At 36.7% G+C, this 15,766-nt stretch overlaps 1 protein-coding gene across 2 annotated transcripts; it reads right to left on the bottom strand.

Moving 5' to 3' along the window:
* Nucleotides 1-1,468: 1,468 nt before the first annotated feature.
* On the bottom strand, nucleotides 1,469-14,951 carry LOC143857711 (aldehyde dehydrogenase family 3 member H1-like). 2 transcript variants are annotated; one of them, XM_077368158.1, is made up of 12 exons: nucleotides 14,703-14,951; nucleotides 14,193-14,253; nucleotides 12,477-12,685; nucleotides 6,433-6,501; nucleotides 6,226-6,322; nucleotides 5,598-5,804; nucleotides 4,690-4,805; nucleotides 4,487-4,591; nucleotides 3,679-3,851; nucleotides 3,503-3,593; nucleotides 3,105-3,254; nucleotides 1,469-1,835 (listed from the first exon to the last, which is right to left on the bottom strand). In XM_077368158.1, the coding sequence occupies exons 1-12, from the start codon at nucleotides 14,886-14,888 to the stop codon at nucleotides 1,596-1,598; spliced, it is 1,704 nt and encodes a 567-aa protein (XP_077224273.1). In that variant the 5' UTR covers nucleotides 14,889-14,951; the 3' UTR covers nucleotides 1,469-1,595. The 2 variants fall into 2 exon arrangements, with proteins under 2 accessions (XP_077224273.1, XP_077224274.1); XM_077368159.1 differs by having other exon boundaries at nucleotides 12,477-12,682.
* Between the last annotated feature and the right edge of the window lie 815 nt (nucleotides 14,952-15,766).

Below are 15,766 nucleotides of genomic sequence, written 5' to 3'. Positions count from 1 at the left end.
CCGAACCCGATCTTACTTTCTTTCGGGTTGAACCCGACCCGAGTTGCACACTTGCACCCCTATGCAATAGGGATCAGATTTCCAATTCTGCCCAATTCTAGTGTTTGGTTCAAAAAATGAAACGAACCAAGGGGCAGAATTGACTTTGAAGTTAAAATTTGTTTTGAGCCCATTTTATACTGAAAGAAACGGAGCCTAGGAAATCTTTTTTGTTTCCACAATTTAGAGGGAAATGATAAATTTTAGAGGGAAGATGATTTTTTTGCCCCCTGTAGGATTATGCGCCCCCCTTTTAACATGAATTGTGGGCAGACTTTAACGTTTTTTGACGTCAAATCACGTTAAAAGGGGGGCGCATAATCCGCGGGGGTGGGGGGTGGGGGGGCCGAAAAAATCATCGGCCATTTTAGGGATATCATTATAAATTGTAAAATTGAAGGTCCCTGAAAATAAAACTTAATTGTGGTAAACAATAGAAAAGCATGAAATTTTGGAAAAAAAATATATATATATATATTCTTTTCCAAACTTTTCTGAAAAATTCCTGCAATGGAACAGGGCCAAAGTCGATGGAGTTATTATTTTGGAAAAAAAGGTTTTAGAAAGGGGAATGTTGACAAGGAGAGCAACTTTAGAAAATGTTAGAAATGGTGTATTCTGATGGGAGATGAAAGGCATCTACAATGAGCACTCACTTTCTCAATACAATCATACCGTTGTAATTTCAAAGCTAATGGTGTAGATCTTGAAATATGAAATTCAAGGGCAATGGGTTGCAGACATTTAGCTTCACATTTGGAACCTCTTCATTTGTGTGATTATCATGTCTTAGTCCATCTAGGCTAAGTCTCACCAGAGAAACTATTAAGATTATCGCTCACGCTCTTATACCATGTGAAACAACCAATTGCTCCAAAAGCTTAAGCTGTTAGAGTTGGTGTTATTTAATCATTTATACTTTAATAGACCCAACCTGACCCTTGGGTTGATGTGGGTCAACACTAAACCAATCTGCCTCTAAATCTCTCAACCCTAACCCAACCTGTCTAACCCATCTTTTCCAAATTGGATCGGATTGGGTTTGGGTTGACCAGGGAAAAATATAGCAACAACAAAAAAACATAACCCAAAGATTTTGAAAATCACAATAAAATTTAGACGGGACTGGGTTCAGGTAACCCCAACCTAACCCAAAATCAAATCGGGTTGGCTTTTAATTCTAGGCCTAACACAACCGAACCCAACCCAAGCCGAAATCGGGTTGAACCGGCAAGTGGCACCCTACTTGACATTACAGTATGGTAATCAAATAAACAGGCAATTTGTACTTAAAAAAACCTGTAAATTGCCCGTTTACTTCATTTGTGATACTCATTCTCCCCATGAAATAACAAAATTATTCCTCAAATTCTTTGGCGAAAAAGGCATCAAACATTAAACATAAACTCACAAAACAATGACACATTCATCCATGCATTTGTTTATTTTGTATTTACCTATTTTCATCTTAGATTAATTAAACCCATATGTACTTAATCAAATTCAATAGTAGATACTCAAACCAGTACCTCAACTACAAGCAAAGAATTTGGTTTTCATTTTCTAGGCCTTCCAATCAAAGCTAGAATAATGCCAATTATATCACCATTGAACAGTGCCTTCAGCAAGCTTAGCTTTTGGGGTGTATAAGGCGGGTACCTCACCGGAGCTTCACCGCCAAAACTCCGGTACATCACGGCTTTCTTGTGACTAAACGCATCGAATGAGAATTTACCATGGTAAGACCCCATTCCACTCTCTCCAACTCCTCCAAATGGTAAACTATCAACTGTAAGCTGCACCATACAACACGAAATCTTAAAACACAGGAGTGAGAATTATGTTGAACAGTAGAACATATGTATGCATGGTCACAAATATCTCCGAATTTTTTCTATATAAAATGACAAAAAGCCAAATTTATTACAATATTTTCATTTTTTTTATTTTTTACCACAAAAATATCATGATAATTTCACAATACTTTTTCCCATTTTTTTATCAACATTTTCATTTTAATATACTTTAAAATTTTATTTTTCCAGATTTTTTCCGACATAAACAAAAAGATAACAAAATAATTTAAAATCTCCAGAGATATACCCTTGCCGAAAATTTCCTAGACAAATATTTGTAACTAAACATTTAGGTGCGTGCAGACTGTTGGGGCTCTAATATTAATAATTAATATCATCGGTGGCCGCATTTTATATAAGGTATTAGAGAGTAGCAATTATATCAGTTATGGTTGCCCATCACCCTTGCCCCTTACTCTTGACACGTGACACTTCGTCCAATTCTTTGTCCTTGCCCCGTCCACGTTGTTAGTGCACCAAGTTTTGTACTTGTCCGTCAAGAAGAAAACCCAAAACCCAGCAACCTCATGCTGCCAGTGCCAGGTGGGAGTATCCCTGTCTGCATCTGTCATTAGTGCCGCGGCGCCACTACCTTTGCCACGCTAGAGTCCATGTGTGTTGCAACCACAATAGCGGATTCCACTGAAGAGATTGGAGAACTTTTCCTATGTATCTATATATAGTATGTACTTACCTACAATATGTATTTTGAACAACATTAATGTTCACTTGTATGTACTTTGAAGAACATTTCCTAACAAGGTATTCTCTTATATCACTGTATTGTTTTTACTAAATATTGGAAATAAGAGAGTATAAATTATCTATAGGAACAGTTTTGGTTCATGGTCTGAGCAATAAGATATAAGAGACTATAAATTCATGGAGCATTAATTATTAGAACCTCAACTATATAGATATAAATCTCTGTGTGCAAAATTATATGTTGTCAGCGACATGCTGCGTGTAATGGGGGTACGGCAAAGCTGCCGTCCTTGTAAATTCAGCTGTCATTGGATCAAACATCAAGTCTGGCACCCTCATTACACGCAGCTATGCCTGGATACCATATAGAAATCTCTCTCTCTCTCTCTCTCTCTCTCTCTCTCTCTCTCTCTCTCTCTCTCTCTCTCTCTCTCTCTCTCTCTCTCTCTTCATGCACATATGTGTATAGACGCATTTATGAAAAGCATAGGAGAGGAAGATTACTTGTAAGATAGTGTCGTTGATGAGCAATCCGCCGGCAGAGACTCTTCTCACAAACTCCTTCTCGAGCATCTTGTCCTTGGTGAAGAGATACGCAGAAAGAGGCTTTGGTTTTGAGTTTATAAAATCAAAACTTTCTTCCAGCTTGTCAACCTTACCAAATCAGATCATAACAAAACTAAGAAATATGATATCTGAAACCATTTTGAATTTCTATGCTATGCTTCACATGCATCAACACAGAACTACTATACGCTATATCATTTTTATTTGCTTTAATGCCTTTCTTTCAATTTATAGTGTCTTGCACTGAAGACTGACACATCTTTCCTTTTTGGGATGGCAAAGTGAAATAATCTCCAAAGATCAAATCAGGACAAATTTAAAGGACAGGTTCTCACTGTGATAATAGGGAATAAGGGGCCAAATATCTCGTCATTCATTATTAAAGAGTCTTGTGGTACATCCAGTAAGATTGTGGGAGCAATATATCTGTAATGACATGAAGAATATGTTAAAAGTTGACTGTTGATCTTAAGATGATTGTAAGAATTATGTGAAATTAAGTGAAACTTACAGGCGCTTTCCATCCCGTTGACCACCATGGACAATCTTATCAGAAACCTTATCTTCGTCCAAGAGCTTTGTCAAGCGTGTAAAATGATTGTAGTTCACAATGCGAGACAAATCTTTTGATTGCGATGGATCCTCGCCAAAGAAGTTCTCCAATGTACTTTTCAAGGCATCTACCTGGTGAAAGCATTGAACAATCAATGAAAGAACACAAAAAAGATAGTCCTACTATCAGCACGACCATGTTTCGATAACAAGACGAACCCCCATGTTTTGATAATGGCACAACCATAGTCACAAATATTTGTCTTGGGAATTTCTTGGGAAGGGTGTGTTTTGGGATTTTTTAAAATTGTTTGTTATTTTCGGGTTTATATCGGGGAAAACTGGGGAACAATAAAATATGTAAAAATAGAAAAATTAAGAACAAAATTAGGAGAACAAATAATATCATGATTTTATTGGGATATTTTTGTGATTTTTTTTTCCGATAAAAATAACCTATGAAGATATCTCATTGATTTTCCCAAATCTCAGCAAACTTTCAAGATTTTGTCGTTATATAAAGAATCGCAATATTCTCGAAAAAAAATGGAGATATATGTGACTGGCTTTAACCAGCTACTGAGAGCTTTTTGGGAATTGTAATAGCCTTTGACAGCTGGTTAAAACATGTAAGACATGGTGAGTTTTGTTAGACTTAAACGCCAACAAGTTTGTCCCATTATCAAAACATGGTCACACAGATATCACTATATCAGTCACCAAAAGAGAATCGCGCATATCACCCAAATCTTCCCCAGAATTCCTACCAGTTTTGGAGCAAATGATTTTGTTGTTAAAATATAATCTGGAGCAATGCAAGCTTGTCCATTATTGCTTGCCCACTTGCCCACAGTAATTCGCTTTGCTGCAACCTGGAACGCCAAGACAAGTCCACATTAGTTCCTACTGAAAGTGCCCATAATATCCAACAAGGTGCAAAGGCATCTAATATTAAGAAAAAGAAGCTTACATCTAAATTGATGTTTGAATCGACAATAACAGGGGATTTCCCCCCAAGCTCTAAGACTACTGGTGTAAGATGCTTTGCGGCTGCGGCCATTACAATGCGCCCAACTTTTCCATTACCTACACATTTCAAGGTTCAGTGATAAAATGGCAAAACCTCAAAAGCAACAAAACATATTCATGCATGAGATTCCAATCTATCCGACAAAACTATTAAAGCTGTTCAGAGCATCACAAGTGAGTAACTTGAGGGTATTTTTCCACTTCAAAACCAACAATTAGGCCTTTCTCATATGCCTAGGAGGAAACAACTCCATATTACACAGAATATAGAGCTAAAAGTAAGAGGAAATAAACATAAGGGAGTGATAAATCGACCCCCATATATCTTAAATCGACCTCCATATAGGGCAGTGCTTAGAGATAAAGACAGAGAAATATGTGGGTCGATTTATCACTGCCCTAAACATATTAAGTAAATTACGTAATGTCAGTACTTACTAGTTACTGTGAGCTATGCACTACAGAATATTGATGTCGTAGATAGATGATCACACAAAATGAAAATGCGAAGTGCTATGGTATGCATCAGTAATACCTGCCTTTTACTTTCACTGTGCTTAAAATGGTAAACATGCCTTTTACATCTTTCCCAAGAAAGGAAACACATGAATACAACAAACATGATCCCTACGAAATAAATGCAGAACAGAGGATATTCCATCGACTTTTTTCAGGCTTCCAAAAGGAGTTTAAAGAAGAGCAGGATTGTCAGTTTGATCATTTGCCCAAAAAAAAGTCTCTTATTTTTTGCAAATGTTGGGTAAAAATCAAAGTAAAGAGTTATTTTGGAAACATGCTTATCCATGAGAGCATCCTATAGCCAAAAAGAAGATAAATATGAGAAATAACCTGTATAAAATATTTTATCCCACCGCTGCTCCAACAGCGCAGTTGTTTCAGACACAGACCCCTCAACAACTTGTATAGCAGAGCTATCCAGATATTCTGTGAGGAATCTTGCAAGCAATGAGGATGTGGCTGGTGCAATTTCTGATGGCTTTAAGACTACAGCATTACCAGCGGCAATTGCTCCAATGACGGGATCAAGAGATAGCACTGAAAAAGAACAGAATATTTAATAAGTACTCTTCTTGCTAGGTGAACAGATTTTGAGCAGCAAATACTTCAAAATACATTTTTTATGATAAACAAAGGAAGTATGATAAAGTATGAAATTTCCTTGTAACTAACAACCAAAACAGATGCACAATTAGATAAAACTATGAGGTTCTACTAAATCAATTTCAGTGGAAAAGACCTGATCGTAATGTATATCATCAAAAAATGTAGGAGATGTACAGGTGACCGAAAACTCAAACAAGCCTAACAGTAGCTGGAAAGTAAATGCAACTAACCTATGTCTAGGAAACATCTCATTTGAGACACTCCAAAATTTAAAAAAGTGATTTAGATCACGGTATAAATAAGTTCAAAGTATTCGATTTCATTCATTTGAGTAATTGGATTTGCTACATACAGAAAGGATAGTTCCATGTTGAAATAACCAATACAACGCCTAATGGTTCTGATACAATTTCTGCCGATGATGCAGCGGTTGTCAGTGAAGTTTTTGCCTGTACAAATGTCACAATTTCTCAGTAATTGGCACTCACTTTGATACGCCAAAAAAGATTATATCATTAAAATAGCAGGGTCAGATAAAGAGTATAGTTCCACTACTCACCTTTTCTGGCTTCATCCAATGTTTCAATTCCTTAAGTACCAACTTACATGAGGCCTTTGTCATAGAAATCTGCATAATGAATAACTCAAGTCAAATATAAAAATGGAGCGGGATTAGGTTGTTAAAATCTAGGTGAGGACAATATTTTAAACCGAACTTCAAAACACCAAATAAATATATTAGCATTAGACATTGATGTCATCCTTCAAATCATTTCAGTGTTAGTAATGTGTGTGCTTCTCAAGATTACGAGAACATAGGAACAAAAATTAAGATGTAAATCCATAACACCCAAAATAACGCATATAGACTAATCACTGCTTGTATCAAAGTTGGGTTATCTCCTGCTATATAAACATTGTACTCTCAGGTTATGAGGAAGAATCTAATCTATGTTTGAGATTGGATTCCCAAAATTGCAATGTGAAAAGGCAAAAGTTCAGTTTCATGGTTGCTTGGTGTTTGCTGGTAAGTAAATTGACGGCTATATAAACTGGATTTTTTTGGTAGGTAACTAGAAAATTGGTTATATAAACTGGCTATATAAACTGGTTATATAAACTGGTTATGTCATGGATAATAGTGAAACCCATAGTTGTTATATTCTTGATTCCTACATCATCTGTCAATCTATTTTAACTAGAAAATTGGGATGACTCACAATTAGAAACTGATTCTCCCTTTTAGCTATGGAATTTAATGCTAGGACAACAAAATGTCTAAAATAAAATACTAGACTATTACGTATTACAAGATGAAGATATTTTAGGACCAATGTATACAATGGGGAGTAAAGAAGCATTTTCTTGTTACCTTCATGGATGACTACTCAAGATATTTTGTGTACCTTGAGACCAAGAAATGACCGGCACTTTGAATTTATTGATGACACATGTGTCATGCCCTGCCCAACACGACACGCATGTCCACACATGCCGACATTGCTTTGGACGCTTTTAAATGTATTGCTACGACTATTAGAGTTAATGTGGGCATGTGGACACGTATTTGTGTAATAATCAATAATTTTATGTCTATGTATGTGTCACCATTTCTAGATTTTTAGCTGTTGCCATGTCAGACAACTCATATCCATGTTGAAACTTGACACTTGAATCTGCATCGACAAATTATGATAATATATACTTTCTATTTTAGCCGTGTCTCCATTTCTAAATTTTTGGGGTTTGCCATGTCCGTGTCCCCGTTTCTAAATTTTGGGGGTTTGCCATGTCCGACACTCCGTGTCAGTGTCGACTCGCGACACTCGAGTCCATGTCCACAAATCAAATATGACACCTTATTTAAATTAGATATCAGGAATCAAAGAGGAAGATCAAAATCTTGAGAATAAGCTAATAGCAGAATTATAGGAGAATTCACATAAATTTGTTTGAAAGGTCCTGGCAGCATACAACAATAAAACAAACAACTAGGTCTTACATGCCAAGGAAAAATGTATTGATTGATTGAAGGATCAGGATAGTGCTTCACCCCTTTCAACCTATTAGTTTATTAAATTTATGAAATAAGACATGCTCATAAGTTTGTACTGATGTCTCTGACTCATATTCCTAGAATAGTATTTCCAGAAGAGGAAGCACTGTAACGGTGAGAAATAGTTTGAGAAATATTCTACTTTCACATTAGAAGATGGGAGGATAAAATAGAAGAATCTTTGGAGATAATATTTCCCGAGAATAAAAATGCATAAGACAATGTAGAATGGTGCCTCCTCATGTTAGCTATGAGAACATCAGACTGTGAGAAAACTGATGACAGTTATTAACATATGCTTGTATATGGCCTATTCTGTGTTCTTGTAGATATGTATAGAAGGAGATACTATATATGTTATTGTGGCTTCCTTTCGGCAACCGGTTTTGGCATACATTCGGCAAGAAGCATCAATCAAGACCTTCTTCATCTGCTTGGTGTGCATTACACAAGAAGATTTGGCTTTATGCCCACTAAATGTGCTGGGGACATTTTAATGTAATCAATCTGGGGAATTTTTATTGTACGCAAACGTATACAGATTTTCAATCAATATACGTTTGAGGGGGCGTGTTAAGATTTGTCAGATCTCACCGTTGGATCCCACATATTCTAACAGTTATTAGATGGGTTAGTAGGGGAGAAGTACTGATGACCATTAGCAAATCACATAGAGACGATACTAGAAATTTGTTGGTCATCAAGTTTTGAATTTCATCCATTGTTTCAAAGCACAGATGTGGGTCAAAACGTGGCTAAAGAAAATCCTAGTCAACTCAGCACGACGTGGTCAAGTACTTGGTCGGCGCGGCTGAGTACTTGATTGACACGGGGCAAAACACAGACTCGAACAAGAACACGGCCAAGGTAAAAAGGAGTTGACTCGGGGGAGTCCAATTAGACACGGAGCAGATCTGATGCCAAATCTAGGTCACGAAATGCTCAACATTCATCACCAAAGAAAGAACAGAGTAAAAGACGGGCTCAAACTAGTGCTCTAGAAACTCATCAAGAAAAGAGATTTCCTTGAATTTGATCCCCATGTCCTACGACCATGAATATGTGGGACTTTAGGAGTGTATCTAATTGGGTTTAGTGGGCCCTTTCATGTTCAAACAACCAACAAGTTGTAGGAGAATGGTTTTGAATTTGGAAATCCCAAAACATGTTAGCTAGCACTTGTTTCTTTTGTTTCATTTGGGTCTTGATGTTAGAGAGTCGTGTGATAAATCACTTGTATGGTGTTAAGTATCATTGCGAGTAATAGTCATTTGCATCACATAACTCGCTTGTTTGCATCTTAGAACAGATTGAATTAAAGAAATCTCCATCAATGCCACATGAAATTCCTCTCATCTCTATTGTTTCTATCTTATCATCGGTGAGGGGTTCTTTACATGGTATAAGAGAGAAGGAATCAAGTACACTATGGTTGGATCAAGCGGCTCTCACTCCACAACAACTCAATGAGTTGAAAGTCGTAAGAAGGTATTTTTCTTCATCTATCAAGTGGTGGATGAAGTCGTCTTCGAATGAATTTTATTGGTGGCTTAGGCAAAAGAAGCATGAAATACACTCTATGCATCATACAAAGGGGAAGACAAAGTAAAGTTAGTGAGATACAAACTCTAGGATGTGAGTTTGATTTATTAAAGATGAAGAATTCAGAAACAGTTGAAGATTTTTCAATCGGATTATTTCTCTTGTGAATCAATTAAGAGCAAATGGTGAAAATATTGAAGATCACAGGATTGTAAGAAACAAATCTTAGAAATTTGACCCAGAAATTTGAGTATATTGCTGTAGCAATTGAAGAATCTAAGGATTTGTCTTCTTTATCCTTAGATAGTGAGAATTACTACAATCCCATGACTTCAAATGAAGCTGTTTGATTCTTCTTCTTTGGAACAAGCTTTTTGAGCACAAGTCTCTTTAGGGGAGGTTCTAAAGGAAGAGAAAGAAATTCTTTCAATAGAAGAAGAAGGAATAGTGGAGGCATGGCTCCTCAAGAAGCTTAGAGTGGTCATAAACCTTGTGTTAGACACTAGAGAGTTTTTGCAGTATTGCTCACTTTCATTTTCCAGATGAAACAAGAAAGTTAGATGATAAATTTGAGAAATATATCCTTATTGGATATAGCGAATGTTTAAAAGCATACAAGTACAATCCATCACTAAGAATATTATCATAAGTAGAGATGTGAAGTTTAATGAAGAAGAATCTTGAGTTTGGAATCAAAATGACAACAAAAAATCAGCTTTTGTAGATGTAGATGAAAGTAAAGATACGCATGATGGTGAAATTGAAGAAAATGAAGACGATATGACTCTGCCTAACTCTCCATCTTCTCCGACTCTATCTTCTTCTTCATCTTCATCGAGCCCTGCCTCTCCTCCAAAGAAAACAAAAAACATAAGAGAAGTACATGAAAAGTCGAGAAGAAATTACTGACGAAGAGTTGACGAATTTTGCTTTATTTTCCAATGCTAATCCAATTAGTTTTGAGGAGACATGTCAAGAAGAAAGTGGAAACAAGCAATGGATCAATAAATTTGTATCAATTAAAGAAGCAATACTTGGGAGCTAGCGATGCTTCAAAATTGTTAAAAGACTATTGGTGTGAAGTGGGTATACATGACAAAGTTGGATGCAAATGGAGGTACAAAAACAGCAATCCAGAGGAACCCAAACTAATATAGAATTAGACTATCTTGAACTTCTCTCACACTTGGCTTGCCATGCAAGCAAAAACACTCATATAGAAACTTGTTTCCATATAAGAATCAACTGAAAACAGAGGTCCTTCCACATGTCCAAGTAGGAGCCCAATTCAAAATAGAAACTACTTCTAGTGGAATTAGAATTCCATTCGAATTAAACAACTAAAATTCAAAGAAAACTATATGGATACTTGCATGCGACGATTCATGTGCATGTCTTGTCATTGTGATGGGACAACAAGGGTCATCGATCTTGAAGTCGCTTAGAACGCCTGATAGCCTTTGGATGGTCGCCCTTCTGATAAAAATCTCCAGCCATATCCTTGGCATGATCATCGATCCAATCTGTCTGATCGTCGATCTGAGGGTCATGAGCGCAATGTTTCAAAACGTGAATGCAGGTCAAAATGTGGCTGAAGCAAATCCTAGTCGACTCAGCACAACGTGGTCGAGTACTCAGTTGATGCGGCTGAGTACTCGATTGACGCGCTCATAAATTGGGAGAGTCAAAAGGAGTTTTGATTGACTTTGTAGAACAAAACATGGACTCGGAAAAGAATGTGACCAAGGCAAAAGGGAGTCAACTGGGGGGAGTTCTGAAACTATGCATGAGCAGACGGATCATTGGGCGGGGAAATTTGACTCGATGCCCATACATTGGTCTCTGCTAACATATAACTGGTCATCAGGAGATCTATCCTATTTGAAAACCGATAATCAAGAGAGACTGTAGAAGATCCGACCTAGATTGATCATCCATCATGGCTGATCAGGGTATTGTTGTTGGATTGTGTCGAGAAGGATCTTCAGATAGAGTTATGCAACATCGTCTTTCTATATATGATTGTATTCTAGATATCTGTATGATTTTAGAATTGATCATTCATTTACACCTAAATTCTATTTCATCGCGCCAAGGCGGCAATTCTAAAATAAAATCTAGTTAGCAATCCTAGATTTTAAGTTATCTTTTGAGAGTTTCTTTCTTGCTGGGACTTAAAAAGGGTAGTTCTTAATTATGCTATCTATTTTTTAACAAGTCTTGAATGAGTAGGGATTTTTTATTTTATACGTGGACGTGTGATGAGGGAGGTTGGATTTTTTTTTTTTTTAGGATAAAGAAAATTTATTATCTTTATTTTCTTCTTTGTGCCATGGTTTCACAAAAACCACACACAAGATAGTTGAATGATTATTGGGTTTTGCTTTACTTCGTGATTTTTCTTTCTTGGCTCCACCAGTTCGTCATTAAATTTAAAAAGAAAAACCCAACCATAGATCAACAATTTACATACATGGGCAATGAGGAACTTAAGAATTAATGAAGGTACAAGGAAGCACCAAACAAGGCTTGTATTGATGAAGGAATGAAAAAGGGAAGTAAGAGAACATCTTTTTTCTATTTATAATAATATTCTAGATATCTATATGGTTTAGAATTGATTTTTCATTTACAACTAAATTCTATTTTTATCTGTACGATTTTACAATGGATCTTTCATTTACACCTAAATTCTATCCCAACCCAACCCAAGACCCAACTTTGAAATCAATACTAGATTAAGGAATGCACAGAATTTTCAAGAAATATATTAACCATGTTAAACAGAGAGGTTGGTCGATCATCATATTTACTTAGTTGCCTATTCTAACCAATTACTCAATCTACCAAATCTAACACACTAAGGTGAAATCTCTCACACTCTAACAGTTTAATCATTATATTTAAAAAGAAAAAGAAAAACCCAACTATGAATTCACAATTTATAGAACAAAAAGAGAGCATGTATTGATGAAGGAATGAAAAGGGGAGTAAGAGAACAAAACCTCAGATATGAAGGATTCCAATTCAGGTTTAGAGAGGTCTTCTTGGAGGGCTTTGATGATGTCTGATTCACGTTCTTCAACCATGTTGAGGAGCATCTTTATCTGGCTCATTCTCCATTCATAACTCCTTGATTTTCCACTTGCAAAGCTCTCTCTAAGTTCTTCAACCATTGAAGCGGCACTCACGCTATCAAACTTAGCTTTCTCTTCTTCCATGAGGCAAGAAAAGAAAAAGAAAAGAACAAGAGAGTATGAAACAAAACCAGAGAGAGAGAGAGGAATTAAGGAGGAGAGTTTAGAATACAATGTAGAGAAACAACTTAAATAAGTGGGAAGGGAAGAGAGTATGAAAACGTGTTGGAGTTGGATTGAGTTTTGCATGGAGTAGGAAATCGGAGGCTTCTTCTTTCAATAAATTTAGGATATTGATATTGGCACTACCATTTTTTATAATTGTCATTTAATACTTAACGAGCTGTTAGAAGAAGTCATTTAGTACTTAACGAGCTATGATATGAACTTCGTTTAGAGATCTGAAGCTCACACCCAAAACAGAGTATCAGAAAAGAGAAATGGAGAGAAGAGAGAGACAGAGGAAGAAGAAGTAGTCAGAGAAAGAATACTGTTTGTTATCATCTGCTCTCATTAGCTGTGATACCACCTTTAAAAGGGCTGTCAAGGAAAGAGTCCTTGGAAAGAGGTTTTTTAAAAAGGAAAAAATTCCATAATAGGATTTTCCCAATCTCAATCTTCAACACCTTATCTGTCAAAGTGTAACTCATGCTAATTGTTTTGGGTTATTTTCCCTTTCCACAGGCTATACAAATGTATATAACAGAATTCTAATTCCTCAGGTACTGCCCATACGCTACTCTTCAAACCATTTATTCATTTTTTTCCTTCTTCATTTTTTCTCTTAAAAGATGCACGGGTCTGCAACTAGTATGTACGTATCTTTATATCGAGAAAATTTTATGATGGGTGGCCGTACAAACCCGTATTTTTCAAAAAAGTACAGTACCCCCATTCATTGGATGATTCAAACCATCCATTTGTTGGGCCACAACATAAATAGGTTGTGCCCCAAAAATCATTTTCATCTGATAATCCTAACCGTCCATTTGTTGGGCCACAACGTAAATAGGTTGTGCCTCAAAAATCATTTCCACAGGAGGATCCAAACTCTCCGATCTATAGACCGACTGCACATTATGGAAATTTTAATAGATTTTGGAGGGTTAGCATCATCCTATGTAAATGATTTTTGGGGCACAACATATTTACGATGTGGCCGAACGGATGGACGGTTTGGATCATCCTATGGAGTGGGTTGTACCATACTTTTTAAAAACTAAGTGATTGTACCATTTGTACAGCAACCCATCATTTCAGTTTGTTGTTGACACTACTTATTTGATAATGACACTCCTACCTTAGTAAAATGAGTAGTGGGCCCACTATACTTTCTGAAAAATAATGAACCTGAAACGATGTTGTGATATTTTAGGAAGGAAAAATGACACATTCATCTCTTTCTTCCCCAGTGTAAAATGAGTAGTGGGCCCCACTATACTTTCTGAAAAAATAATGAACCTCAAACGCTTAGATCATATAAAATTTCACAGCTATTTTTGGAGGGTTCAAATAAAAGAAACAAAAGTTTATAGTCCTGTTATCAAATTATCATTCGAAATTCGAATAGCAAATTCAACATACCTGAAACTCCGAGAGCCAACTGAACAGCGAGAAGACGCTTTGAATCTCTGGTCTGTGGTTCCTAATATGAAAATAAAAGCAAATTTTATCCCCCTTTCTCATCCTGACTGGTGCTCAACAGAAGATGAGTTCATTTATTTAGAAGATAAAAGTAACAGATACAGAGGTTTCAACAGTAATGAATTCTATGGAGTATAATATCTTAGAAACATAATCAAAATAAAATGATATAGAACAAGATATTATATGAGCGGTGGCCATACAATTGTACAGACCCTGTATTTTTCAAAAAGTAGGATGATCCGAGTCTATAGAAATGATTTATGGGGCACCACCTATTTGCGTTGTGGCCCAACAAATGGACGGTTTGGATCATCCTGTGGAGTCAGTCCTGCAGTACTTTTGGAAAACTATGGCTTTGTACGGCCACCCATCTTGTATTTTCTAATAGAGAGTGTGGCATAAAGAAATGATTTTGCCAGAAACTGTCGAAGAAGGAACTGAAACTACCTGTGCATGTCCTTCCCTTGCCCAAGATTTTGCCAGAAACTTAGGAAATTGTCCGAGGGATAACCTGGGTTGAAGAAAATAATTTCCTTTCGGAGAGCCAAGAAAAAAAATCATGGGCAATCCAGCTTGCCCAAGACAACCAGTGAAAACTTGAGGAGAACTGGGCATTTTAGGACCCAAATTCATAGAGCCCAGAAAGGTTTTCTTTGCAGAGAGAGAGACTTTAAAAAAAAAAATCTGGAGAGAGAAAGAGAGAGAGACACTTGACAAAAAAATCTGGCGTGTCTTAGGACCAGATTGGATTCCAAGATTTTTTTTTGGAAAAGTTTGGAAAGGAAAAATATTTGTAAAATTTCCTAATTTTGTTTTGGGATAATTACATTTACACCCCCTCTAGTTTCTGACATATCCACTTCCACCCCTATAGTTTAAAACGTGACAAATACACCCCTGTAGTTTCAATTTGTTTAAGTGCCCCCTCAGCTGAAGGTTCGTCCATAGATTGAAGGGTTAGGATGATCCGATGGAGCTGATTTTTTGGGCACACCCTGTCTATGTCAGGACCCATCAAATGAACGCTTTGGATCATCCAAATAATGTGGGCCCATACCCGAATCCAAACACTACCAAAAAATCATCCAAATAATGTGGGCCCACATTGTTTGGATGATCCAAAGCGTTCATTTGATGGGTCCGACATAGATAGGGTGTGCCCAAAAAATCAACTCCATCGGATCATCCTAACCCTTCAATCTATGGACGAACCTTCAGCTGAGGGGGCCTACCTTAAACAAATTGAAACTACAGGGGTGTATTTGTCACGTTTTAAACTATAGGGGTCGAAGTGGATGTGTCAGAAACTAGAGGGGGTGCAAATGTAATTTTCCCTTTTGTTTTTAACCCATGAAAAGAAATAACTTGAACTAGTCCTTTTGCAATTTAGACTTGTTGGAGAATGGAGATACATTCAATTTAGACTTGTTGGAGAATGGAGATACATTTAAGGGAAAATTACATTTACACCTCCTCTAGTTTCTGACACATCCACTTCTACCCCTATAGTT

Source organism: Tasmannia lanceolata, unplaced genomic scaffold (assembly GCF_043159265.1).
Source record: "Tasmannia lanceolata isolate RefF3 unplaced genomic scaffold, GAP_Taslan_0.1 ptg000025l, whole genome shotgun sequence".
Lineage (NCBI taxonomy): Eukaryota > Viridiplantae > Streptophyta > Magnoliopsida > Canellales > Winteraceae > Tasmannia > Tasmannia lanceolata.
The sequence above is the reverse complement of the archived record's forward strand: the minus strand, read 5'-3'. Positions and strand labels throughout refer to the sequence as shown.